The sequence below is a fragment of the Microtus pennsylvanicus genome, chromosome 16 (assembly GCF_037038515.1).
Source record: "Microtus pennsylvanicus isolate mMicPen1 chromosome 16, mMicPen1.hap1, whole genome shotgun sequence".
NCBI classification, from domain to species: Eukaryota; Metazoa; Chordata; class Mammalia; order Rodentia; family Cricetidae; genus Microtus; species Microtus pennsylvanicus.
In genome coordinates this window covers 16,651,268-16,678,927 of record NC_134594.1, presented here as the reverse complement: position 1 = coordinate 16,678,927, position 27,660 = coordinate 16,651,268, and the positions used below count along the sequence as shown (strand labels likewise).

The 27,660-nt window shown below is 41.7% G+C and overlaps 1 protein-coding gene across 2 annotated transcripts; it reads left to right on the top strand.

Annotated features, from left to right (window-relative positions):
* Positions 1-300: 300 nt before the first annotated feature.
* On the top strand, positions 301-26,707 carry Mfsd8 (major facilitator superfamily domain containing 8). Of its 2 annotated transcripts, none has more exons than XM_075950944.1 (12): positions 301-435; positions 6,509-6,600; positions 7,933-7,976; positions 9,625-9,865; positions 11,039-11,152; positions 12,787-12,931; positions 14,692-14,747; positions 17,620-17,728; positions 20,158-20,292; positions 21,558-21,661; positions 21,747-21,994; positions 24,559-26,707. In XM_075950944.1, the coding sequence occupies exons 1-12, from the start codon at positions 371-373 to the stop codon at positions 24,763-24,765; spliced, it is 1,560 nt and encodes a 519-aa protein (XP_075807059.1). In that variant the 5' UTR covers positions 301-370; the 3' UTR covers positions 24,766-26,707. The 2 variants fall into 2 exon arrangements, with proteins under 2 accessions (XP_075807059.1, XP_075807061.1); XM_075950946.1 differs by lacking the exon at positions 301-435 and adding an exon at positions 517-553.
* Positions 26,708-27,660: the final 953 nt, after the last annotated feature.

Here is a 27,660-nt window from a genome sequence, read left to right as displayed (position 1 = left end):
TCCGCGCTCTAGGGACCGGACTTTCGCCTCAGCTCAGAAAGCCAAGAGCAGATCTTCCCAGGTACCCAGCAGCCGGCTCGCTGCCAGCCCGTCGGGCAAGAAGGACGAGCGCGGGGCGGGGCTCCCTCAGGACACGCCCCGAACGGGCGGTTCTGGTCTCGGTCTGCCATTTCCGGCTTGCATCACCATGACCACCGCCGCGGACCCCTTCAGGCTCACGGTAGTCCAGGGCCTCACGGTTCACCAGCACTGCCGATCCACTTCCGGCCCTTAAGCGCACGCGCAGTTGCGACGGTGTTTGACAGCTCGGGCCGAGGAGAAGAAGCAGGTGTCGCGAGAGTTGGCGCGCCGCCTGGTGCGGGCTGTCATTATGGCGAGCCTGGGAAGCGAGGCCGAGCGGGAGCCTCTCCTGGGCCCCGGCTCTCCCGGAAGCAGGTGAGCAGGTGGGGTGGGACAGGCTCGGTCCTGTGTGTCCAACAGCCCTGAACCCGGATCCGGCCGCGCATGCGTGGGCCGGGCCGCCGCCCAGGAGCCGCTCCGGACAGGCCCCAGGGTAATCGCGTTTACTTTGGAACAGTGCGGAGCTTTGGACTTGGGAACTAGGGTACCCAGAAAGCCGGGGAAGGGGCTGCTCACTTAGGGGTTGGAGGTCACAGCAGCTTCGCATTGGCTTCAGGCTCCTGTCAGAGTCCTGTTACGAGAGTTCCTGCTTGAGAGCTACTTCGTTTTCTTCTCAAGTTTCGATTTTTCCTGTTTGTGTGTGTACATTATATATACAAATCATATTATAAGCTGCTTCTTTTACAGCAGACCCTGCATTCTGTAGACCCGCTATAGCTGACCACTGTCCATAGTTTGCAAAAGTCACAGTTTGATTCCCTCGTTATGACTGACAGGTTTGCTTCTTTTACTTTACTGCACAAACTTCAATATAGCTAGCGAACAGCCCTTCCTACCCAACAAGATCAGTCAATTATGATTTACTGATCTAATTGGCTTAGGTCCTTCTTTTTCAGTGTCTAGTGCTTCCAACTGACCTACTTTATGAGTTTCAAGAGGGCAGGGGTTGGCACACTTTCTGTAAGTGGCTCCATTAATAAATAGCTTGGGTTTGTTCAGGCCTAAAGACAAAGTCAAGGATAGTGTGGATAGTTGGTCAACAAGAGAAAATCCACAAATCATAATAAATGAGGTAGATTGGTCTGTTGATGAAAGAATTTAGACTTGGGAGTTAGTGTTCTGTCGTCAAACTGGTAACATATTCACCTGCAAATCTTAGTATGCGCTCTCCAGAAACCGACAGGTGTTCTGATTAGGCAAGCATGGTAGCAGGCAATGGTATGTGCTTGTTGTCTTGCAGTGCACTTTTTTATAGAATGTTTTTATTTGTTCCGTCTCTCCAGCTCTGTACATCACCAGCCTCTCAGGAAGCAAATCCTGCTTTCTCTGCAGCCCTGAGTCTGGGTGTGCTACTCTTGAGTAGTTGAGTCCAGAGCTGTCCTTTCGCTTGTACAGTGCTGCTGGGCCCCACCCTTCACGTCTGTGCTGAAAATACACTGTCCAAAATTTAGCTCTTTTTCCTATTCCTGTTCAGTTTTTCCCAAGTGCTCGGTTCACATCAGTGTATTGTGTACTCTTCCTGGATATTAAGTCACACGTTTGTTATTGGGAGCTGTGGCTCTGGAAATGTTAGACACTGCTGTTTTACTTGGGAGAGAATTCCAGTTGGAAAGTTAATGCTAGAATGTAGCACTGATAGTAGACAGAAAGGAAAAGTTCAACGGATCCCCCTGGAAGTAAGTACAGCTTTTCTTTCTTTTGCTTGTTTGTTTAGAGAGGATCTCATTGTGTAGCCCTGGCAGGCCTAGAACTTGCTCTGTAGACCAGGCTGGCCTCAAACTCAGAAGCCTTCCTGCCTCTGTTTCCTGAGTGCTAGGATTAAAGGTGTGTGCCACCATACCCAGCTATAGTATTTCTTCTTACACCCTGGTAAAGTAGAAGTCTGTAAAAAGTAGTCTCAGCCATGTTTGTGTTATCAAAATTAAAAAGATACAAGAAATGTAGAAGCTGGGTGGTGGTGGCGCAGACCTTTAATCCCACACTTAGGAAGAAGAGGCAGGCGGATATCTGCGAGCTGGAGGCCAGCCTGGTCTACACAGCGAGTTCCAGGACTGTCTCCATAGCTGCTGAGAAACCCTGTCCCCCACAACAAACAAACAAACAAACAAACACACAAACACAAAAAGAAAGAAATACATGGAAAAGTTAAGGTAACAGTGTAGTGAACGCCTAATACCTTTTCATTTAGTCTTTTCCACACCAATCAACTATCTTTTTATACACACTTTTTGCCAACCTGAAGTAAGTTTCAGACATAACAGTGCTTATTCCAAGCACATTTTCAAAGCCTGCCCCTTACACAACTCCATCACTGTTGTACAACTAGAAACACCAGTTCAAGAGTATTATACAATCTATACTCTGTATTCCTTATGTCTGTAGTTGTCCCAATAATATAGTAAACATACACACTCACAATCTGTGTATACAAGACAATCACTGTTCATATGTTGGTTCTAGTCTGTTTTAAACTCTTTAACTTAGAACTGTCCCATCACTCAAGAGGCAGAGGCAGGTGCATGTCTGCAAGTCTGAGGCCAGCCTGGTCTACATAGGGAATTCTAGGACAGCCAGGACCATATAGAGACTGTACCAAAACAAAACAAAATGAACGGTCCCTGGACATATCTCTGCTCATGTCACAGTTGACTCCTAGTTTAGGTCAGTGTTCCTGAGGCTCTCACAATTTGGATTCATGAACTGTTTCTTTCTTGATCATAATACTGTCATATAAGCAATATTGAGAAATGCTAGTATATTCCATCAGAAGTGCAGGCTGCCAGGTCCCCATGATGGGGAATGCCAGCCTCCATCGTTTGTTACAGGGTGAACACTGCAGCTTTCATTAGAAATGTTCATTTCTTTTTCTGAGATTAGAGTTTAGACAGTGGGGGTTACTGTCCTCAAATAGCCCTTCAACCACAACTTGAGCATTTTTGTTTCATCCACTATATAGAAGGTAGTCATTAAATCCTAACTTTAAATTTTCTCATCCTTTCAATTTTTAAGAGATAACATTTTAAGAAGACAGCTAGGGGCTGGAGAGCTTGTTTAGCAGTTATGAGCACTTGTTATTCTTGCAGAAGATCCAGGTTTGGTTCCTAGCATCCATATGGCAGCTCATAACCATCTGTAACTCTGTTTCCGGGGGATCTGTCTCCCTCGTTCGACCGCCAAGGGCACTGCATATATTTGGTGCAGTGCACAGACGTGCATGCAAGCAAGGCATCCATGCATAGAATCAAAAGCAAATTTAATATGTGAAAAACATGTATTAAAAAATTTGAGGGAGAGTCTTGCTATATATCCCAGGCTGATGTTGACCTTGATATCTTTTCCAGGTCTTTCCCTTTTTTCCCCAGAGTCTTGCAGCCCAGGCTGGCCTTTAAGTTATTATATAGTCCAAAATTACCTTGAACTCCTGATCCTCCTGCCTAGTTCTGAATGGTTGAGGCTTAAAGCACCACCACATGTTTTGCCTCAGTTTGTTGAGTGCTGGGATTACAGGCTTGGCAAGGAAATGTGTTTGTGTTTTCTTTTTGAGACACATTTCCACTCTATAGCACAGGCTGCCCTACATTCACTACATAGCCAAGGTTGGCCTTGATCATGTAACTGCCTTCTGACTAGGAAAGTTCTTTTTTTTTTCTCTCTCTCTCTCTCTTTAACTGGAGTTACTTAAACAGTTTTATTGTCTTTCTTCACAAAAGTAATTTACTTCTCAGTTCCTCAGCTGAAAAAGAGCTTAGGGAAATAGTTATTTGAAAGTGTAGATTGTCCTGATACTTCTTATAAAGTGATAAAGTGTTCAATTTATAATCTCCAGAGAATAATAATTGGTCACTAAAAGTATAACACTAACCATGTATTAAATTGATATGAGAGACCATACTCTGGATTCAATAATGCATGCTTTTCCCAGTGTGAAGTTAACCTCAGTGGTATACATTTAATTCAGATATGTTGATTTTTTTTTTTTTTCGAGACAGGGTTTCTCTGTGTAACAGTCCTAGCTGACCTGGAACTAGCTCTTGTAGACCAGGCTGGCCTCGAACTCAAGGAGATCACCCTGCCTCTGCGTCCTGAATGATGGGGTTAAAGGAGTGTGCCACCACTACCCAGCTGATATGTTGAGTTTTTAATACAGGCATCTTGAGTTCTGCTATTTTTCAGGTGTTTCACATCACAATTGAAAGGTCTCTGTGTAGGTCAGAATATTATGTTTGTAGTTTTTCAGCACTTTAAATGTTTGAGTAGTGGGGCCTGGAGAGATGGCTCAGTGGGTGTGGGAGCTTGCTTCTGAGCCTGATGACCTTAACTTTGTTTGTTTTTTTTTAAATTTATTTATTATGCATACATATTCTGTCTGCATGTATGCCTGCAGGCCAGAAGAGGGCACCAGACCTCATTGTAGATGGTTGTGAGCCACCATGTGGTTGCTGGGAATTGAACTCAGGACCTTTGGAAGAGCAGGCAATGCTCTTAACCACTGAGCCATCTCTCCAGACCTTAACTTTGAAAGAGAGAATGACTCCCAGTTTATCCTCTCTGAGCTCCACATGCATGTCACCGTACTCAAACCCATACACATAACACAATAAATAAGATAATGAGTAAATGTAAAAACATGAAATACATGTATATCAATAATGAATATCCTTGGCAAATAGTAGATCTAAAACATGTTTCTCTTCTTCCTGTTCTCATTTCTAAACACAGCAGATTTGAAAAAAGAAAGCTCTTCACTGGTGATAAATTTGACAGTACCAAGGTCTATTTTATAAAATGCTTTGGACCACAGATACTGTGTTATAGAACTTTACTGAACAGGAGGATTTAGACTCTGGGTCCACAGAACAACAGCAACAAATCAACCAAGCCCTTTCTCCAAAAGAAATCCTCTTGGAGAATAAGTAGGCATTCTGTCTATACAGTATGTCTTGAGTTTTGGAAAGAGTAGTGCTCACACAAGGTAAGTTTGCCAACTCTGGAACCTTTGTGATCACTGAATGAGCATATACACTCAGGTATCACCTAACAGAGGTAGGATGTCAATTGATACATTTACTCTTAGTCCTGATAGCAAAGGTCAGTGCTCCAGGAAGCGCCCCATGGGACTGTCTTAGGTGACATCATTCCCGTCATGACAGCTCACAGGAAAGGTAATATGCTGCCATCAAATAGGACAAGTCAGAAACATAAGAGTAATTATTGGAGACACCTTATCTTTACTGTACTTACCCATTAATTTGTGTGTGTGCAAACACGTGCGCCACGATATATCTGTAGAGGTCGGTCAGCAATTTGGGAAGTCAGTTCTCTCCACCAAGTGGGTTCTAGGGGGGAATTCAGGTCATCAGACAGGAAGGAACCTTTGCCCATCTTACCATTCGTGACAGTAATTAATTTTTAATATATCCCATTTGTGGGATATATTTCTTGTAAACTAGTTTATGTAACTTTCCTTAAGAAACTTTATTCAACCATCCTAGTAGATAAACAGAATTCTATTGTGCGGGGTTGCGGCGGCACATGCCTTTAATCCCAGCACTCAGGAGGCAGAGACAGGCGGATCTCTGTGAGTTCGAGGCCAGCCTGATCTACTAAGTGCGTTCCAGGTCAGACTCCAAAGCAATAAAGAAACCCTGTCTCAAAAAACAAAAAAAAAAAAAAATCCTTCAGCAATAGAGAAGTACAGCTGGGGAAATGGTCCAGAGGTTCAAATGCTTGCTGAGGACTAGAGTTTGGATCCCCAGACACTCATGTGCATGTCAGGTGGGTATGATGGCCCCACTTCCCGCATCAGAAGTCAGAAATGGATTCCTGAGCAACCTGGATAGCCAGACTATCAGGCTGTCTGCCATCAGGCCTCCACATACGACCACGTAAACATAAGTCTTTGAACAATGTTTTACCTCTGTAGACCAGGCTGGCCTCGAACTCACCTGCCTCTGCCTGCCAAGTACTGGGATTAAAGGTGTGTGCCACCACCGCCCAGCTCAGTGTTTTCCTTCTTAAAGGTGTCTTGTGTTTTCCATCCAGTGAAATTTATAATGCTAATTCAGAGGTGCCAATATTAATAAATTATGTCAGTTACATAAGTCTTACCTTTAGAGAAGACAGAGTAAAATTATTAATGCATAAATTCCTGCCCCTAATCACCAGGAAGTCCGCCCTTGTGCATTATCTGCAAGGCTTGGGACTTTCCAGTTCTTGGCTCTTTGAAGAGATGTACAGAGTGTCAATATGATTGTATGTGCGTTTCTGCAGTAATTCTCTGGCTGAGGTTGATGGTAGAATCCCACACTCAGTTACTCTAACATTTTGGATTTGGAGTTTTGAGATTACGAACACTGAACCTGTAAACCCTCTTCTTCTTTCCACCTAGAGAATGGGACATGGTAGAAACCCAAGAGGTTTACACGAGCAGATGGAGATCTATTAGGATTCTCTACCTCACTATGTTCCTCAGCAGTGTGGGTAAGTGCTGGAAGTTACGCCCACTTCTACAGTTCAGAGTAAAATGCTTTGGCTTTGTGCTAGTTTTAAGATGATTTACTTACCTATTCATTTGTTTCTTTTTGTTTTTAAGAAAGGATTTTTCTGTGTAGCCCATGGCTGTCCTGAAACTTTCTCTGTAGACTAGGCTGGCCGCAGAGATCTGCCTGCCCGTCTCCCAAGTACTAGGAGTAAAGGCGTGCAGGTCTTCCCAGCCCCCCACTGCATCTTGAGTATAGTTGTCCTCCTGTTGCTCTCTCCTATCCCCGAACATGAATTCTATACTTTAAAGGGGTGGGTCATTTGGTACACGAATCATATCTCACTACATTTTTCTTATGTAAATCAAAGTTTGAAGTTGGTTTGAAACTTGATGCCCCTGCCTCAGCCTCTGGAGTGCTGAGATTACAGACATGGGCCCCTACATCCAGCAGTAAAGCTAAACATTTAAAATAGACTTTCTGGGGGCTGGAGAGATGGCTCAGAGGTTAAGAGCATTGCCTGCTCTTCCAAAGGTCCTGAGTTCAATTCTCAGCAACCACATGGTGGCTCACAACCATCTGTAATGAGATCTTGTGCCCTCTTCTGGCATGCAGGCATACACACAGACAGAATATTGTATTTATAATAAATTAATATAAAAAATAGACTTTCTGCCTGGATTTGCCTAACATATAGATTGAACAAATAGGGCTGGGTTGTGACTGGCTGGTAGAGTAATACTTATCTCAGGTGCACGAGGCCCTGGGTTTGATCCCCGTCGCTACAGATAAGTGAAAAAAGATAACATTTATCAATAGTGCAGGAGTTTTCTATTGTAGTTCTCAAGTAGGGAAACCTATCAGAATCCAGGAATTTGCTTTTATAGTGTGGCCATCTTCAAGTATCTCAGTTCATATTACCTCCCTTGAGATGGTGCTCCCCTTCCTCATCTTTCCTGCAGGGGATCGCCCTTTTAGACAGCACAGAGACTAGCACTTCCCCTGACAGCGAGGCCTTTCCTCCACGTAAGTCTGCTGGGAAGGTGCATAAGCATTCATTAGTTTCCACTTAAGGCAAGAGAGGTGAGAGACGACAGGCAGATCCTTTGCTCTTGTATCGAGTTGGGACTATGATTACCTTGTGTTTCTAGTTTACATTAGAGCTTATTATCCTTCTGAGAATTAAGATTTCACTGCTTGATAAATTAAGCCTTTGAGTGTGTAACATTTCAGGCTCAGAATATTTTAAAATCTGTGCTATATTTTCAAAAGCTATACTTGTAATAGTGATTAAATTATTATAATACAAATAAAAATTTTTTGTACTTTGCAGGTTTTTCTATTGTGATAATGTCAATCTGGCCATATCTTCAAAAGGTTTGTACATTTAAATCTGTTCTCTTAAGAAATAGTAGAGTCAACTCCAGTGTTGTTAAGCATTGGCTAGAGAGTGTCCTTAATGTTCTGTAGTTTGATCTGTCCCAGAATAACTTAAAATAATTCCTCAAAGGAGGTGTAATTCGTTCATATGCTTATTGTCCAAACGAAAACAGTTACAGCAGAAAGGGTGCTAAGCCAAGAATAGACTCATGCCAGGAGAGAGGCAGGCAGAGTGAAGCTGTGCTCACCTTCTTAACCAGCCATGCTGACATCATCAGCACCTCCCTTCTGAAAGCTGCTCATGTAGACAAAGTGATTTCTCAAAATGTACAATGATATTTCCGAGGACTAACTTTATGATTTTCCTGTGGCATTCATTTGGGCTTTCAGGAGAACTTTATGAGAAGGATAGGAAATAAGGCTGTCTCTTGCTATTCCTGTGAGGTTGGTTTTCAGGTCCTCTCAGAGTATATAGCACAATGTTTGGATGTGCAAGTCCATTAAAGAAAGTAATTTATTTGCATGTAAAATGAGCACATTCTTCTGCATGCTGTAATCATCTCTAGATCACCTCTGATGCCTACGACACTGCTAGCATTATGCAGTTGTGAATCTGCTCTATCCTAGAACACTGACCAGAAAGCAGTCTCTGTTCAGTCCAGTTTCTGTTGTTCGTGTGTGAATGTCACGGCTTATACTGTCCTCTTGTTTCTACCAGGTTTTGTCTTAACTCTGATTACTTAGTCTTGAACTCTCTGTATCTCATCAGCTCCCTCCTTGCTTACTGCTTTTCCAGAGATCCATCTGTGTCAGGCTTTGGTGACTCAGGCTCTGCAGGGCCGCACAGTCACCTTTCCCAGCTCCTCTCCAGCCCCTTTCCTTGCCTCCTGTGCTGCTTTCCTTCCTCTCTCCTTCCCCTCTTCCTCCTCCTGGTATTCACCCTGCAAGCCTCTGCTCTCTCATGTCCTCTGGGAGCTCTGATTGTTATCACCCAGTCTGGGACAGGTCTTCTGTGTACAGTTGGTCCTTCTCTTTGCGTTTTGAATCCAAAATCTCAAGTAACTGTGGTTTGAAATATTTTTAATATCACTTGTACTATTTTTCTTGTTATTACTCCCTCAACTGTACTGTGTGGCATCTATCTTTACAGAATATACATTGTAGTAGGTATTATATGTGATCAGAGATGACTTACACCTGTAGAAGGTATTTGTGGTTGCTATGTAAATGTTCTATATGAAGGGCTTGTGTGTGCACTCATTCTGGTGTTCTTGGGAGTCCTGAGTCAGTTGTGATGACACCAAGGGATGACTCCACTTCATCTCTGTGTCCCTAGTACTTACCATACAGTGCTATGATATTGAATGTACAGCGATGAACTGCCCCACGGTTATTATCATGTTCCAGGAGTTCTCCACAGAAATACTAACCCCCAAAGGTTCAGCTACTCTGGAATATAGCCTGCATATTTGTTACAAAGCTAAATATAGTTTCCTAACTGATCTAGAAGTCACGTTCCCAGGTACTTAGTTACCCAGTAGTCTAAAGACTTACATTCACACCAGTCTGCCTTGGGATGTTTGTAGCTGCCAGAAGCTGAAGATTGTCATGTAAGAATTCTTAAAACATTTACTTTTCTCTGCAGATTGATCAGACAGCCGATGCAAGTTTTTTGGGCTGGGTTATTGCTTCATATAGTCTTGGCCAAATGGTAGCTTCACCTCTATTTGGTTTATGGTCTAATTATAGGCCAAGAAAAGAACCTCTTATCGTCTCCATCTTTATTTCGGTGGCAGCCAACTGCCTATATGCATATGTCCACGTGCCAGCTGCTCATAACAAATACTACATGTTGATTGCTCGTGGATTGGTGGGATTTGGAGCAGGTAATTGCGTGTGTGTGTGTGTGTGTCCTATTCTTCCTGCTGTTCATAGCCATGTCTCCCGTGTCTCACATCGCATATACATCTTAGGAAGAGGCAGATGTCTTTCTGTCATTTGCCTTTGCTCATGATCCCCCTGTTACCTAAAGGTCCTTTCTTTGATTTCCATCAGTCTTCACCTTCAAGACACACATTTATCCAATGTGCAGTTTTCTCGAGCTTCTTGCCCCTGAATGGATCCTTTTCTGCCTGTTTCCGGTCTTTGCTTGCACTGTTGCACTGCTTCCATCTTTTCTCATCAACTATAGTAATGTTGGCGTTAAAAGCAGTAAATGATATTTTTAAAATATTCTGTGGTTTCTAGTAGTGTCTCTACTACACAATAAGTGCTTAATAACAAAAACACCCTTTATTTGTATTGTGTATATGTATGTGTGTCTGTGGAGATATGCATGTGAGAGCAGTGTTCTCAGAGGCCAGAGCACAGCATTGAATCCCCTGGGGCTGGAGTTCCAGGTGCTCGTGAACCGTCTGCTGTGGGTGCTGGGAACTGAGCCCCGGGCTGCTACAAGAGCAGTGTGAATGCTTAACCACTGTGCCCTTTCCAGCCCAAAATTCCTTAGTTACACCCTTAGTGGACTCTTTGTGTTTCTGTCTTCCATTATTCCATGTGTCTGCATGCTGTCTGTAACATAGTCCTTATAGCATAACGCTCTGCTGTTAATGCATGCTGTCTGGTTTTTGATGAGAAAACCTTGGTATTAGAATGTCATTTTAAAACTATCTAAGACCGGGGATATAGGTGGGCTTGTTTTATTTTGATTCCTGTTTTGTTGTGTTGGTTGGTTTTGAGACAGTCTCACTATTTACCTTAGGCTGGCTTAGAACTCACTATGTGGCCTATCCTGGCCTCTGTCTCCCAGTTGTTGGGATTACAGGTATGCACCACTCAGCCTAGTTGAGTTTTTGTACAGTGATACAGTTTTTTTTTTATCAGTGAAAATACTTAGTTCCTTTAGTTACGTGTTTATTCCATGAAAATCTTAGATGCTTTGTAGGATGGCACAGAGGAAGAAGTGACCATGGTATTTATCAGTATTTCTTGCTCTGTGTCAAGCCAGGCAGGTGAGTATTATGGCTGATGGATGATTCCTTTCCTTGTCACGGTCTCTCTAGGAAATGTGGCTGTTGTCCGATCGTACATTGCTGGTGCCACTTCCCTTCAGGAAAGAACAAGTGCCATGGCCAATACGAGCACGTGCCAAGCCTTGGGCTTTATTTTGGGTCCAGGTAGGCAGGCTTTACTTAACTGCTTAAATCTGAGTCGGGAAAACCTTTGAGGTTCAAATTTAAATGTAATCCATATATGAAGCTTTGTGGCCAAAGGGAAAAGGAGAGAAACTTTAGAAGGGATGGAGGGAAGGAGCCACGGAAGTAAGGGGGTTAACATGCGCAAAGTACAGTGATGTTTATGCATAAAAACATAATGGAACACATTTCATGTGTTAACTGAAAAGCATAAAAATAAAACAGTAATTCCCTCAGACTGTGAGCGTGTGTGTGTGTGTTTGTGTGTGTGTGAGAGTGTGATACTGAATACTGAACTCAAGGCTTCGTGCATGCTAGGCAGCACTCTACCACTGAACGATAGCCTTATCCGGGAGGACATTAATGTTTTTAATGCACTAGTATTGCTAGACTGATTGTCCTGACACCAGAGCTCTTGGTTGAATGCTGCTTGCCTCAATTTACAGAGGAGGATCCCACAGTATAGAGAGTCTGTCCAGAGCCACCCGAGAAGGTGGGGAGCTGGAGCTCAGAGCTGACATTTTTCTGGGTGCTTTGTACCCAGTACTGTTGTAAGGGCAGCATCTGTTTTTATTCTCAGTTGAAGTTAGATCTCAGTTACTGACAGGCCCATGGAAAATCCTCTCAACCAGGATTTGAACTGTTCCATCCAATTTTTACTGCAGACTTAATAGTAAAGTACCACACAAAGAGAAATACTCAAAATATTTTAATTAAAACTGTTATGTTTTCTTTCTTGTAATAAAGCTGGTTAAATTTCTAACTGATTTAGCCAACAAGATTACTCAGTGGGTCTCTGTGCTGACTCCCAAGTTTGGTGGATTGAGTTTGATCCCTGGAGACCACTTTGTTTAAGGAGACATTAAAAGTTGTTTTCTAGCCTTCACAGGTGCACCCTGGCAAGTGCAAGCCCTCCTGTTCCCCATCAATGTAATTATTAAAGTTTATAATTGATTCATTGAATAAATTGTGTAGATTAACTTCTCTAGATTAGTTATCTCTCATATTTTGTTTTATAAGAAAGTAGATACTGGGGTTTAGAGTGTAGCTCAGTGGTAGGATGGGTACTTAGTAGGCTGAAGGCCCCAGTCCCAAGCACTCTTCTCCACTGTCAAAAGAGGACACTATATGGGTGGTAAATATGTTAAGAACACACTGTAGATCTATGAAAATGTTAAAGTAAATCCCATTATTATGTAAAATTAGTATATGCTAATAAAAAGGATCAAGAGGAAATGATGCTGAGTTGATTGATCAAATGATATAATCTTTGTGAATGTACATATCTATATCTCATCATTTAATACTCTCCTAAAAGAGCTTTCTTAGATGTTTTTCCTATTTATTCCATTGTGCTTGAAAATTTAATACCTCATATCCATCAATAGACTAATGTTTGAATATATATACATATGCATATGTACATCTATGGATTATACAAGAAAAGAATAAATTGTCTTTACCAACCAAGAGCCAATTTTCTCACTCCAGTTGAGAACCCTTAGTTCACATGGTGACTTCATATAGACCCTAACAGTTCTGTAGTAAACATTTTTACAGTTTTTAGCTTATGTTTCTCATATCAATACTTACTTGTACACACAATACTTTATTAGTTTTTCAGACTTGCTTTGCACTCATTGGAGAAAACGGTGTAACGTGGGACCCCATTAAGCTGCAGATCAACATGTACACAGCACCGGTTTTACTTGGCGCCTTCCTGGGAATTCTAAACATTATTCTGATTCTCTTTATATTAAGGTAACTACGTAAAAGCAGTAAGATATCTTTGTAAATTCTAAAAGTTAACAAGCTTTCTTACTACTGAAGGATAATTATCCCTATGAAGTGTTTTTGTATTTGTAGCACTGGTCACTGATCCTTAGCAAGCCTTTTACTATGTATCTTCCAGGCCCCTAGTCTCCTTTATAAAGATTCATTTTTATGTTTTTAAAGTGTTTGCCTATATGTATGTATATAAACCACATGCATGCATTCTGCTCAGGAACCAGAATGGAGAATTGGGTCCCCTGGAACTCTAATTACACACAGTTGGTTGCCAGGAACAAAACCTCGGTTGTCAGCAAGAGCGGCAAGTGCTCTTAGCTACTGAAGGCCCTCTCCAGCCCTTTTTAATTTTTACTTTTTATTTTGATAGAGGGTCCTATTACATTGCCTAGGTGCTATGAGTCCCAGGCAGGCCTTCAGTTTGTAGTCCTCCTGTCTCAGCCTCCAGGACTGACATTATAGACCTGAACTGTGAGACCTTGTGTTCTGCTGTCTTTATATGGGTTTATAGTTTTTGATCAGCTAAAGCATGTTATACTGGTAACTGCAGTAATAAGACGGATGAGGAATAAACACAGATTACGAAGATCTATTCCTCATTTACTAACTATAAGATTCTAAGTACAGAAATGGTATTTCGCCTGGTGGTCATGGCACATGCCTTTAATTTCAGCACTCAGGAGGCAGAGGCAGGCCGATCTCTGAGTTTGAGGTCAACCTGGTCTACAGAGTGAGTTCCAGAACAGCCAAGGATACACACAGAGAGACCCTGTCTCAAAAAACGAAAGGAAAATAAAAAATAAAAAATGATTATTTCATTTTCTAAAGCTAGTATCATTATTCCCTCCCTCCCTGCCTCCCTCCCTCCCTCCCTTCCTCCTTCCCTCCCTCCCTCCCTCCCTCCCTTCCTTCCTTCTTTCCTTCCTTCCTTTTTTAAACTTTAGCTTTAGAAAAAGTTTTACTGTATAGCCAATGCTGCCTGAGAATTCAGGATTCTCTTGCCTTAGTCTCTGGAGTTTTGGGAATATAGGTGTATGCTATCAAACCTCATATTATTATATTTTTTAGAGAACTTCATTAATTTTTCCAAGGCACTTACAACTTTTAAAACATTGAAAACCTCAAATATGTACTAAAGTAAATCATGTATGCTTCTAGGTAAATTTTGAAACAGTTTTATATGATATCAGGAGAGTGAGGTGTGGGGATTACTCAACCCAGGTGTTTGAGAGCGGCCTGGACAACAGTGCTGGGTCTTTCCTCACCAGTGCTCACACTGGAGGCCCAGCTCAAGCTTTGGGGCACACTTGTCTAGCATGGGTGAGCCCTACGTTTCATGCCCAGAACTGACAAAAGAAAAAGATTTTTTTTACATATGTTGGTTATATTTATTAGAAATTAATAACTCTTATTTCTCAGAAGTCAGTAAAAGAAATTGTGTTGGACTGTGGAAAAGATAGGGTGCCAGTAATAAGAAAACTGATTCTGGCCCTGGAAAGATGACTCAGCGGTTGGAGGTTAAGAGCACTGGCTACTCCTCCAGAGGTCTTGAGTTCAATTCCCCAAAACCACATGGTGGCTCACAACCATCTATAATGCGATCTGGTCCCCTCTTCTGGCTTAAATTCATTCATGCAGATATAGCACTCATAAACATAAAATAAATAAATAAATCTTAAAAAAAACATGCTTCTGAATTAAGGTCTTATTAATATTATGCTTTTCTTTTTAAGAGAGCACCGTGTGGATGACTCAGGACGGCAATGTAAGAGCGTGAATTTTCGAGAAGGTACTGTTAACCTGTGTGGCTCCATTTACGTTCTGACTCTGTTCACTTTGTATTTATATGGCTTTTGCCTCTAAGTACAATATGGTAGGTGACTGGGGAATATCTTCAAAGGTGAAAGGACTCTACATTAATAAAGGGACCCATACCTGTCAGTTATGTGGTGTTTATTATTGGCAAGGCTAAAAGCCATTGCTAAAAATCACTTGTGTTCTTCAAAGAGTCAGTGTCATAAAACCCTCGTGCTCCTTGCCATGCTTCTGGTAACCCTGGGACAGGGAGCCCTTTTTGTTTCAAGACCCTTTTTCAGTACAGTGTCTCAGAATGTAGCCCAGGCCATGCTTGAGAAAGGTGGCCTAGAACTTGAGATCCTCCTGCCTCAGCCTTGTATATGCTGGGATCCCAGTTGTGCTACATACACCTGGCTTCCAGCAATTCCCATACCTTAACCATGATAGTAGGCATTCTATTATCTTATAAATGTATACTTTCATCTTTCAAATTGTTTTGTGAGTGTGTGGTGTCTGCATGAGTGCACGTGTGTGCAGGTACCATGGAGGTCAGAGGTCCTACATCAGACATTTCCTTATTTGCTCTCCACCCTACTTTCTGAGACAGTCTCTCATTGACCTGGAGCTGGCCATTTTGAATAGAATGGCTGGCTAGTGAGCCCAAGAATCCACCTGTCTCTGTTCCCCCAGTGCTGGCTACAGTGGTTAGCACCACCACGTTTGAGTTTCACGTGGATGCTGGGATCCAAACTCAGATCTTCGTGCTTGCACAGTGACACTCTACACACAGCCCAGTCCATAACTCTTTCTTTGTTTATTTATAAGTTCCCAATCTGGTAAATGGGAATATTTTACTTAGCTGTTATTTAGTTACTGATTGTAGCCTTCAACCATCTAAAAAAATGCAAGATGGCACTTGCTCAGTGATTTTATAAAATTACACAAAAACAAAGTATAATTTTACCGAATACTTTCACATAAAATTATTTTTATATTTTAATAAATATCTTGATAAAATGTATCTGGTAAAAAACTTACATTATTTTTTAATATTTAAAGATGGTCAAGTTTAAAGAAGTTTTCTTTGAGTGGGATTGTAATTTCTAATTACGTACAATTTGGGGACAGGTGGCGTTGATGGCTCAGCAGTAGAAAGCACTTCCTGCTCTTGCAGAGGACCTGGGTTCAGTTCCCAGCACCCACATGGTGGCTCTCAACTTTCAGTAACTCCAGTTTCAGGGGGTCTGAAGCTCTCTTCTGACTTCTGCAACCACCAAACATATACATATAAAACACTAATACATATAAAAAACCAACCAATTTAATTTAAAAATTGGATCAATATACTGTTGTCTTTCCTTAAAATTATCTATCTATCTATTATTATTATGTGTGTGTGAGTGTGTGCGTGTGTTTGAAAGTTTGTCTTTGTAGTCCTGGCTGTCCTGGAACTCACTCTGTAGACCTTGGCAGCCTTGAATTCAAAGAGATCCACCTGTCTCTGCCTCCTGAGTGCTGGGATTAAAAGGTGTGTGCCACCACTGCTTGGCCCTAAAATTCTTGTAATTGGGACACTTAGTCAGTTTCCTCAGCTGGGATAACTTTCTGAGATTCCTTACAGCAGCCAGTCCTGGGTAGAGCCTGCAGTAAAAACCATCTATGTAGGAAATTTCAGCCTGACCGGGCATTATTTGTACTTCTTTCAAGAAGTCAGGACAGGCCCGGGGTAGTAACTAAGAATTAGAAAGGTGTACCCCAAATAGTACAAGGGCAGAAGGGCTAGGGGCCTGCTTATGTGAAGGGATCTGGATGAAGGTGGCCATACTCTGGTGTGACTGGAAAGAAGAGTCAGAAGCCACTCCCAAACTTCCTTTCCCCAGGTAGAAAGGCAGGCACCATTGAAGACCATACACAAGCTTTCTGTGTCAGGAAAAGCCACACCATGCTTCTTTGCCCCTCACCCAACACCCAGCGTACATGTCCATTCTTGTGTTATTTACATCATTCACACTGAACATAGGAATGGGCATGAGCAGATATATGGCTGTGTATATACCTTTGAAGTTGTGTCAGGAATGTCTGTACTTTATAGAGTTTAATTGCATAGTTCAAGGTGAGAAATTATGCTTTGCCCTCTAAATCTACTGCCCTGCAAAGATACAAATACTTTTTATATTTGAGATAGGTCTTGTTATACAGATCAGGCTGGCTTTCAGCTCATGATTCTGTTGCCTAAGCCCCCTGAGTGCAGGGATGACTGTGTATACCTACCAAGGCCAGCATTAACATAACTTCTAATTAGTATATTCTTAGACAGTTTCATATATGTACACAGTACATACTGACCACTCATTCCCTCCAGCCTCTCATCTGCCTGCTACCCTTGTTACTCCCTTCATCCGCACAAATCTAACATAACTTTTTCAGTAACAGGGAAGAGAGAAATTAAACACTTATGTTTATTTATTTATTTTTTGGTTTTTCGAGACAGGGTTTCTCTGTGTAACAGTCCCAGCTGTCCCGGAACCACCCTTATAAACCAGGTTGGCCTCAAACTCACCTGCCTCTGCCTCCCAAGTGCTGGGATTAAAGGCTACCACTGCCCGGCCTCTGTCCACTTTATGTAAATATCTCTTGAAAACTACTTACTTTCTGAATCTTGTTACTTCTTTCCCTTTCCTTCCCTCTCTCTGCCCCAAAGCCCCTTGGCACAGGCTGGCCTCAGACTTGCTGTGATCGTCCAGCCTCAGTCTCCCAAATGCTGGGGTTACAGATGTGAGCCACCACACCCAGCTAACCCTTCATATTACTTTATCATCATATGACAATTACACATATATGTAATATTCCTTTTCTATTTATAGAAAATACAGATGAAGTTCAGATTCCCGGAGGATGTATTGATCAAGTTGCTGTTGTGGCTACCAATATTCTGTTTTTTGTGGTTTTGTTTATCTTTGCCCTTTTTGAAACGTAAGTTTTATTGTCTTTATTTAAACCCAATTACTTACTAATCCATGTTTCTTAATGTAGTGTTAATTTTCTATATAGATTTTGTTTTTAAAACTTATGTAAGGCACATTTTTTTTCTTAAAATTTTTGGATTTTTTTTTTCATTTCATTTTTGGGACAGGATCTGTGTGACCTGGCTGTCCTGGAACTCTCTATGAAGGACCAGGTTGGCCTTAAGATCTGACTGTCTTTGCCTTCCAAGTGCTGGGATTAAATGGATGTGTCAACATGACCAATTTGAATATAAATGCATGTAGATTTTACATCATGACATAATTAACATGTATTGTTAATTATGGTGATATTAGCTCTATTTAATCCTTGATCGATAATTATAAAATTCACAACTGTGTAGGTTTCATTCATCCTCTTTAAAAATCACATGACTCTTTTAAAAGAGAAAATAATATGCAAATGCAGCATTATACACACACACACAAACACATACACACATATACACACACATACACACACATACACACACACATACACACATACACACACATACACATACACACACATACACATATACACACACATACACACATACACACACACACACACACACACACACACACACACACACACACACGGTAAAAAGCCATTCACATTTTTCATGTGGGGAGGGGAAGAATGTATGAAAACTCCCATAGCTGTAATGTCATCACTTGGCTTATTTCCATATAACTGTAACATTTCCGTGTCAGTAGATGTGCTTGGTGTGTATACTTTCAGAATTACTCATCCACATGAAAGTCATAACTCATTTTAGGAAACATTTTTTAATGCAAAATACGCATTACATAAAACTCACCACATTAACCTTTCCCCTCTAATATTGAGGGTTAAAATTAGGATCTCAAGCATGCTGGTCAAGTGCTCTGCTTTTGAGGTGCATTCTCAATCTGCGTACTTTTTATTTTGAGACAAGTTCTCAATAAGTCATCCAACTGTCTTTACACTGACTCGGTAGCTCAGGCAGGGCTTAAATTTGTGATGCTTCGGTCTCAGCCTCCTGCAATTGGCCTACAGATCTGTTCAGCTGGGCCCAGAATTTCAATTGTTTTTTTTTTTTTAAGTTTCAGATTTATTTTTTTTTAAATATGTTATAAGTGTTTTGCCTGCATGTAATATATGTGCACCATGTGTGTGCCTGGTGCCAGTAGAGGTCAGAAGAGAGAACTGGGTCCCTGAAACTGGAATCACAGATGGTTATGAACCATCATGTAGTCATGAGAACCAAACCTGAGTCCTGTGCAAGAGCAGCAAGTGCTGTTAATCGCAAGCCATCTCTCCAGACCCTTTAACTGTTTTGGAAAAGTTGGATACAATGGCATTAAGTATTGTCACAACCTTGTGAATCATGAGAACCACCTCAACATCATCCCAAACAGGCTGCACAGCCTCTCTCAGCTCCTCCCCGTGTCTTCACCGGTCTGATGGCCTGTCTCATAAGTTGCATCGTGCAGCATTTTGCTTTATGCATGCCTCATTTCATTAAGTGTGAGGTTTCAGGGTTCTCATTGTGGTATATCAGACTTGCCTAACTTGCTATGGCAGTTGGCTGCCCACTCACCTGTCCACTTTTGGCTCCCTGTAGCTAAGCTGAGTGACACTGCTGTGTAAGTGTCTGCTGGAACTCTGGCCTTCAGCCCTTGGGCCTGTACCCAGGAGGAAGTGCCAGGGCACATGTTAACCATTTAGCCCTTAGAGCATGCATCTGTTTTCTGTATCAGCTCATCTGATTTCAGTGTCTCAGACACTACGTTTATTTTTAATGCTGCATTTAAAAATAAACCGTTTTGTTGTCAGCCAACAGAAGATGGTAGACTGTAGGAATAGACTTGACAAAGAAGAAGACAGGCATATAAAGGCAGAGGTATTCATAGGGAGGGAAGAAACACACAAAGTGCTGATGAAGGAAGAATCCCCTAGGCTCGGATAAGTCGGCACTGATAACACGACAGTGTGACATTGCTGGAACATACACACTTTAATAGCGAGGGCAAAGCGTCTAAAAAGTGCACTTCCAGCAAAACTGAAATAAATTTCTGATTTTGAAAATAATGTCAACATAAAAGTTTACTTTTTGTAGATGTGACTCCCCAAGGGGAGGCTAGTCGTAGAGCCTCACCCTAAAGCTCACAGTTCCACCAAGAGAAGGGATCAGTTTCAACCACAGTGTAACCGTGAATAGTTGCTGGGAGGGTGGGACTGTAACTGACTTACGGTGTCTCCTCTTTGCAAACTTCCTGCACTGTGACTGTGCTCCTTACGTAAACTGAAATGAAAAGCGCTGTATACTCTTGGTGGTATTATTATAAACGTGTATACTTAATTCTTAGCAACAGCTGTCACTTAAGTGAGTAAGCCTGACTTTCTCTCCTTAGAATCCTCACCCCATTAACAATGGACATGTACGCCTGGACCCAGGAGCAGGCTGTGCTCTATGATGGAATAATTCTCGCTGCGCTCGGAGTTGAGGCAGTTGCTGTTTTCATGGGGGTTAAATTACTTTCCAAAAAGTAAGTTATATGCTTTTAGTTTTATTTCAAATCGTTGTTTGAAAAAGAAACACGAAACAGTGCTAATATAAAGAATGTGCCAGCACATTTTCTCATGTGTTACAGCCTTTGTTGTTGTCAAGGGAGAGTCTTACTGTGTACTGTGTAGCCTTGGCTAGCCTGGAATTCACTATGTAGACCGTCACCCTCCTGAGTGCAGGGGATAAAGGCATGCACCACCATACCTGGCTGGATTATAGTTCTTCAAAATTTGCAAAAAGATAAAAACTTACTGAGAATGCATGGTATTCTTATATTTTATTCCATTATTTTGGTAAAGTAAAATGCCTTACCAAATAACTGTACACTAACTGTTGTTATATATTGTGTTTTAATGTATATATTACTAAAAATGTAATTCATAAAACACTGTTTTTTTTAAGACAGGGTTTCTCTGTCTCATAGTCCTAGCTTTCCTGGAACTTGCTCTGTAGACCAGGTTGGCCTCGAACTCACAGAGATCCGCCTGCCTGTGCCTCCCTAGTGCTGGGATTAAAGGCCTGTGCCACCCCCGGACTGGCATAAAACATTGTCTTCGGAGATTGAATGATTAAGTTTGGAAAATTCTGGTTATTAAAGCCTCTACACTGATGGCTGAGACAAAAGGACCATAAGTGCCTGCCTGCTACATATTGAGACCATGTCTCAAGGAACAAATTGAACTTACATAGATTTTCTGTGTGTGCGTTTCGGAGTCAGGCCTGCATATTGAGATATATATATGTCAGCCTGCCATAGAGGGTTAGCACAGGTTATTAGCTGATGAATGGTCTTAATGGTTAATATTCTTAAAATGTTGGTTGAAAATGAGCAGAGGCATGTATAGACATGATTATTCTTCACACTGGTTCTGAGTCTCTGCCATAATAGTTACTGACAAGCTCTACTTTCTGGAGGAAAAGACAAATGCATTCATCATCTAGAGTCCAGCCCCCTAATCTGAAATCAGCAATTTATTAGAGAAGCCTTTTTTTTTTCCCAAGACAGGGGCTCGCTATGTAGCCCAGGCTAGCCTTGAACTCCTTTCCTATGATTCCTGCCCTGAACCTAGGTGTACACTGCCATGTATGGTACTAGGTGCTTTCAGTGGGGGTTTTATTTAGCATTGCATTAATTGATAAATATAATGAATTGTATAACAATTTTACTTAAATTTTTTTAGTTATCCTAATGGAACTGTGAATTCATATTGCATTTCTGTTTCAATCAGAGTTTCTGTTCAACAGGATTGATGAGCGTGCTATTCTCCTGGGAGGACTCGTGGTTGTATGGGTCGGCTTCTTTATCTTGTTACCCTGGGGAAATCAGTTTCCCAAAGTACAGTGGGAAGGTATGGTGATTTTAACTCTGTAGCATCAGTCTCTACCATTCTTTAGTAGTAGTGGATGATACGTAATCTTAACTTTATTTTTCAGATCTACACAACAGCTCAATCCCTAATATTACATTTGGGGAAATTATCATTGACCTTTGGAGCTCTCTGAGAGAAGATCACAGTCAACAGCCAACTGGGTGCCCAATTGAACAAGCTTGGTGCCTGTACACCCCCGTGATCCATCTGGCCCAGCTCCTGACAGCCGCTGTCCTAGTTGGAGTAGGCTATCCAGCCTGCAACGTCATGTCCTACACACTATATTCAAAAGTTCTAGGACCCAAACCCCAGGTAACAGCCCTGCAGCCATGTAAACTGTAGCTCCCACATCTCCTTTCTATAGTTCTGTTCCTACACAAGCTGGCTTAGCAGACTTTAAAATCTGATTTAGTATTTCAAATGGAAAAAAGAAAACAAAAAGCTAACTTTGCAGGAGAGATGGATTTTTTGGTGCTGGAGCTGGAGCTCACTTGTATACCATGCAGTCTTGAGCTTAGGTTCTACCTCTGATTCCATCACTCAGAAGTTTTGTAATGTGTGGTAAGATTTATCTGATAAAACACAAACTTGCTGAGTCAGAACAACTCCGATGTCTTGGATTCAGTAATCATGAACTCAGAATACTTTTCATGGAAAAAAAATCTGTGAACATTAAATTTCTTCTACTCATTCTTTAAGTAGATAGTAGAAAACCAAAATTGGCAGCCAGACGGGATCTCAGCTGTTACAGAGATGGAAACACGATAGTCTTAAACAGTTTTGGCCGCTATGTCTATTTCCGTTTCTGTGTTGTGCTGGAGATTAAACCCAGGACCTTGCTGAGCTATACTGAGACCTACCTTTATGTATTTTAACTGTTTGTTTTGTAGTGCTAGGATTGGATCCTGGGTTTGCACATCCTAGGCTAGTGCTCTGCCACTGAGCTAAAGCCCTGGTCCAAAATTAATTTTTAAATAAGAATGTCAGGACTGAGCTAGGTGTGGTCACACACACCTGTAATCTCAGCATCCAAGCAGCTGAGGCAGGAGGATCATTGCAGGTTCATGCCCAGCCTGGTTGTCACAGTGAGGTCCAGGACAGCCAAGGCTATATAGTAAGACTCAGCCCCAAATAATACAAACACACACAAAAAACTTCATAGGCTAGAGTACAGCTCAGTGGTAGAGCTTTTATCCTGCAATGCTGACACACTAGGTTTGATCTCGGGCCCACACAAACAACACAAAACAAGTAATTTCTGTATTCATTATATAAAATCAAAAATACGTAGGTACAATATGAATAGTAGTTTCAGAGAGGTCATAATTACTAATTTTTTTAAGATTTATTTATTTATTATGTATACAGCATTGTCTGCATGGATGCCAGGTCAGAAGGCGGCACCAGATCTCATTACAGATGGTTGTGAGCCACCATGTGGTTGCTAGGAATTGAACTCAGGACCTTTGGAAGAGCAGCCAGTGCTCTTAACCTCTGAGCCATCTCTCCAGCCCCTTACTAATATTTTAATAAAGTCAGGCTCCATTTCTAGTCCCTTCTCTGTTACTATGTAAATGGGTATATACAGTTTAAGGAGTATGTCATGGATTCTTCAGTTACTTTCAGTGAGACACCATTTCATTTTATATGTGTAGCATCACTTACTCATAATCATATTATTGTTTATTTTCTATGTTTCTAACTTTCATTTTTAATGGCAGTTATATAAATGGCCACAAATTATCTTAATCTTTAAGAATTGGTGGGGCGATGGTAGTGCACGCCTTTAATCTCAGCATTTGGGTAGCAGAGGCAGGCCATCTCTGAGAGTTTAAGGCCAGTCTGGTCTACAGAGCTAGTTCCAGGACAGCCAGGGCTACACAGAGATACCCTGTCTCTAAATACCAAAAATAAAATAAAATAAAAGATAAAATTGACCTGAGATGGTTGTGGTGGCACATGACTATAATCTCCGCATTTCAGCATTTCTGAGCCAGGAACAAGATCTTGAATTTGAGGCCAGTCAAGGCTGCTGGGTGACTCTTAGGCAAATCTATACTGTAAGATCATCTTTAAAAAGCAAACTAAGGGGATGGATATACAATGGCTAAGCAGTCATGAGTGCTTACTGCTCTCCCAGAGAACTGAGGTTTAGGACCTAGCACCCAGGTCAGGAGGCCTGTGTGACCTGTGACTCCAGCTGCAAGGGACACACTCTCCCTCTCTGAGACTAAATGAACAGTCAGCCATGGTGATTCATGCCTTTAGTACCAGCACTCCATGGCCAAGAACTCAGTATGTATGTAGGCTAGGCTGATTGGCTGCCTGGGGAACCCAAGGGTTCTGCTTGTCTCTAACTCCTCAATTCTGGGATTCCATGCACCTGTAACCATGCCCCATTTCTTTATTATTGAGAATTTCACATACTGCATTTTGATCATAATTACTCAGCCCCTCCCCCCCCCCGCCATGCCCCAGATGCCCAACTTTTAAATTAAGTTCTGGGGATTGAACCCAGGTATTTGAATTTAAAAGGCAAACACTACCAAATCATTGAGTCATCTTTCCAGCTCAGGTCAGTTTTTATTCTTTTTGTTTTTGGATTTTTGAAACATGGGTTTTTTTCTAGCTGTCCTAACTCTCTCAGATCATGTTTTTTTTTTTTTTTTTTTTTTTTGGTTTTTCAAGATAGGGTTTCTCTGTGTAACAGCCCTGGCTGTCCTAGAACTCACTCTGTAGACCAGGCTGCCTTGAACTCAGAGATCCACCTGCCTCTGTGTCCTGAGTGCTGGGATTAAAGTGCCCGGCTTACTGTTTTTATTTTAAAATAACTAATCCTGCATGAACCTGTTGTCCTCTGCCTTACCCCCTTACAGGGTATGTACATGGGCTGGTTATCTGCTTCTGGAAGTGCAGCTCGGATTCTCGGGCCTGTGTTCATCAGCAATGTGTACACTTACTTGGGTCCACGATGGGCATTAAGCCTCGTGTGTGGAATAGTGGTGCTCAGCATCTCACTCATGGGAGCCGTCTACAGAAGACTCGTTGCCTTTTCTGTCAGATATGGGCGGATCCAGGAATAAGCCTGCAGTCTCGGCTGGATGCTTGCAGCCAACCATCTCTAACTCAGCCTTGCATAGCAGACCATGTGCTGAGTAACTTAGCTATGAAGGGTAAGATGTGCAAAAACATTCTGGATCATAATCTCCTCATCCGAGGTCATGAACGTAACAGAGGATGGATGAGTTGTAGGTGTGAAGCTGCACCAGTGTGAACTGGAGCTCTCTAAAACAATGGGACGATGCAGTGGAACTGGAGGAAGGTTCTGGTTTAATCAGCCAGAGCAGAAGGAAAGTTTTAAAAAAAAATTTAAAACAAAAATAATTATTATTCAGCTTCCTAATGAAATAAAACTGAGCCTTAAATTCTTTTAGCCTGCCTCCCACCAGACTAGGCTTTAGTTTCTTTTCTGCCCAGGGTGAACCCATTATCTCTCCCTCAGTGTAATTTGCACACTACACCTTTGTCATTTTAATTTAGGATCTCATTTCTAAATTACCCATGAGCAAGAATAATGCTAGCAGCTGAGGAGTAAAGAGGACTAAGAGCTAAGGGCCCTGCGTGCCTTTAGACGGCTGCCTTTCCAAGTGCTAGTAATTCACATCATAAACGTAAGACAGGTATGTTTTTAATATGGTATTAGCAGAGAATGGATTCTTAGAATTATCATATTTTCCAAGTCCTCTAAACTCTAGCACAAACTTTGACCTCTTATGCCCTTTCTCAGTAGTGAGAGAGGAACAGCTGTCTGCTTCTGTCTGCAGCAGGACTGCAGCTGGACTTTGAATGCTGTGACACTCCCATCTGCTCAGGCTGATTTGAGGGAGAATGGCCAAAGGTGACTAATCAAACTGCATAGTTTCTACCTCTGTGTGAATAGAACACTGGTATGTGTACGGGAGGAACTGCAAACCATGCAGTGTTTTCCCATCCTGTGGCCATGGTTTCAAATCTGAGTGTGAATGTCTGTAGTCTGCTGAAGCCATCAGCACTAAATGACGGCAGCATTTTGCTTCCTCAGTTTCTGTTGTCAGGCCCTGGACTTGAGTCTTTTGGGTCACTTCTGATCTTAAACTCCACCTTTGTGTGCTATGCAGAGACAAAAGTAGTAACCCTCCCTCCCCCACCCCCAGAACAAGAGTTCTCTCCAAGTTCCTGGGTAACACACCGTAATTTCTCACAGCAATTGTAGTGCTGAAGATAAGATCCTGCCTGCTTCCCTGATACATTCAAATGGACATAGTTCTTATCTAAGTGTCTTCAGAGGCTACCTCTTGACTGCTGCACTTTTCAGAATAGGAAAATTGCCCAGAAGTTACACTACCAGTTACTTAATTGTGCTCAATTACTCGCATTATTGAGTCAGATCTGTAGAAATATTTGGGGAAATAAATTTAACAGAATGAAGAAGCTTTTATATCAGCATACCATGTTCTCAGCAAGAACATAACAGAAGTTTCCCAGCCCTAAAATTATAATACTGTAATTCAGGTAATTATAACCTTGCAAAAGCGACTGCACTTTCTTTTTTTACTGAGGCATTGTTTCTTGGGAGATTAGACTAATACACCTCGCCACTAAAGAAGCAAGGGAAGTGACAGGTTTAGGAAAAGGGCTAGGAGAGGAAATCAGCACAAAGAGAGACGGTAAGGTATGAAAATGTTACTAGTGTATAGTAAAGAAGGTACAGAAAACCTAGCAAAGCACCATTTCCTTATTTTGAATGGACTGTCACTTCATAAGGCATCTCTAGCCATTATGCTTCTCTATAAAATAAGCTCTTCAAGCTCATTCCTTGTATTAAAGTAAAATAAACTTGTAATTTTTAATTTAATGATGATAAACTATTTGTATCTGTTTAATACTAACAAGAAAATGCTGACTACCATTTACTACTGAAGATTTATTTATAACTGTCTTACATTGTGAGTGTTCATTTCAAATAAAGCAAGACTGTAAAGATAATGTATCATCTGTCAAATTTCAGAACACATTAAGAACCCCTAAACACATGCCTATTCCCATGTACTTGTTGAAATCTGAGCAGTAACTGCTAGGCTTCCGTTCCCCCGGGAACCTTGGACACTAATTAGCTGGTACAGATGCTTATGGTTGGCTGTGCAATGGTGATGAAAGATAAGGACAGAGCAGAAGGAGCCCGCCCTGAAGAAATTCCTCTAGGAAAGTAAGGACTTGCTGCAACCTGGTGGAAGAGAATGACTGGAGTGGGGAAGGGTGGAAGAAATGCACTTTAGGTAGAAGGCAGGACTTACAAACAACCTAGAGGTAAGGTATTTTGGAAGGCTTCTCAGAACTCACACCCAGTCCAAAGTGGCTGGAGTATAGCGACTGCTAAGTCCTATTAGTTCAATATGGATTCCTCATTAAATCCAAGCTTCTAATTACAAAGAAAATATGAACAGTAATTATGAATACATTTACAAATGACCATAGTAGATCAAATCTCAATATAAGGGAAATGATACACCTCAGTAACGATGCCCAACACCTAATTTACAGGATTAAGACTTCACATTTTAATCTGGTCCAGAGGATTAGTATGCTTACACTTATGGTGGACTTGGAACCAACATAGTGGCTCACAACTGCCTGTAACTCAGACCCGGGTATCTGACCCCTTCTGACCACTGTGGGTGAAGTAGAACTTAACACAAGGTGCCTATAAAGGGCACAGTAGGGCTGCTAGCCAAGTTCTTCTCTGTTGACTTTCCAGAGGGGCCTGTGCAGGTTAATAGATAGCCTCCCTCTGCGCAGACAGACGTTTTCTCTGACTGCCTAGCAACCACTCTATCACCCCAAATCCCCTTCAGGTCCCATGTCTTGTCTGCCCAGCAGAGGGAAGGGGGAGTAAGAGAAGATAGAAAATACAATCAGTGGGTTAAACCAATAAAAGCCCA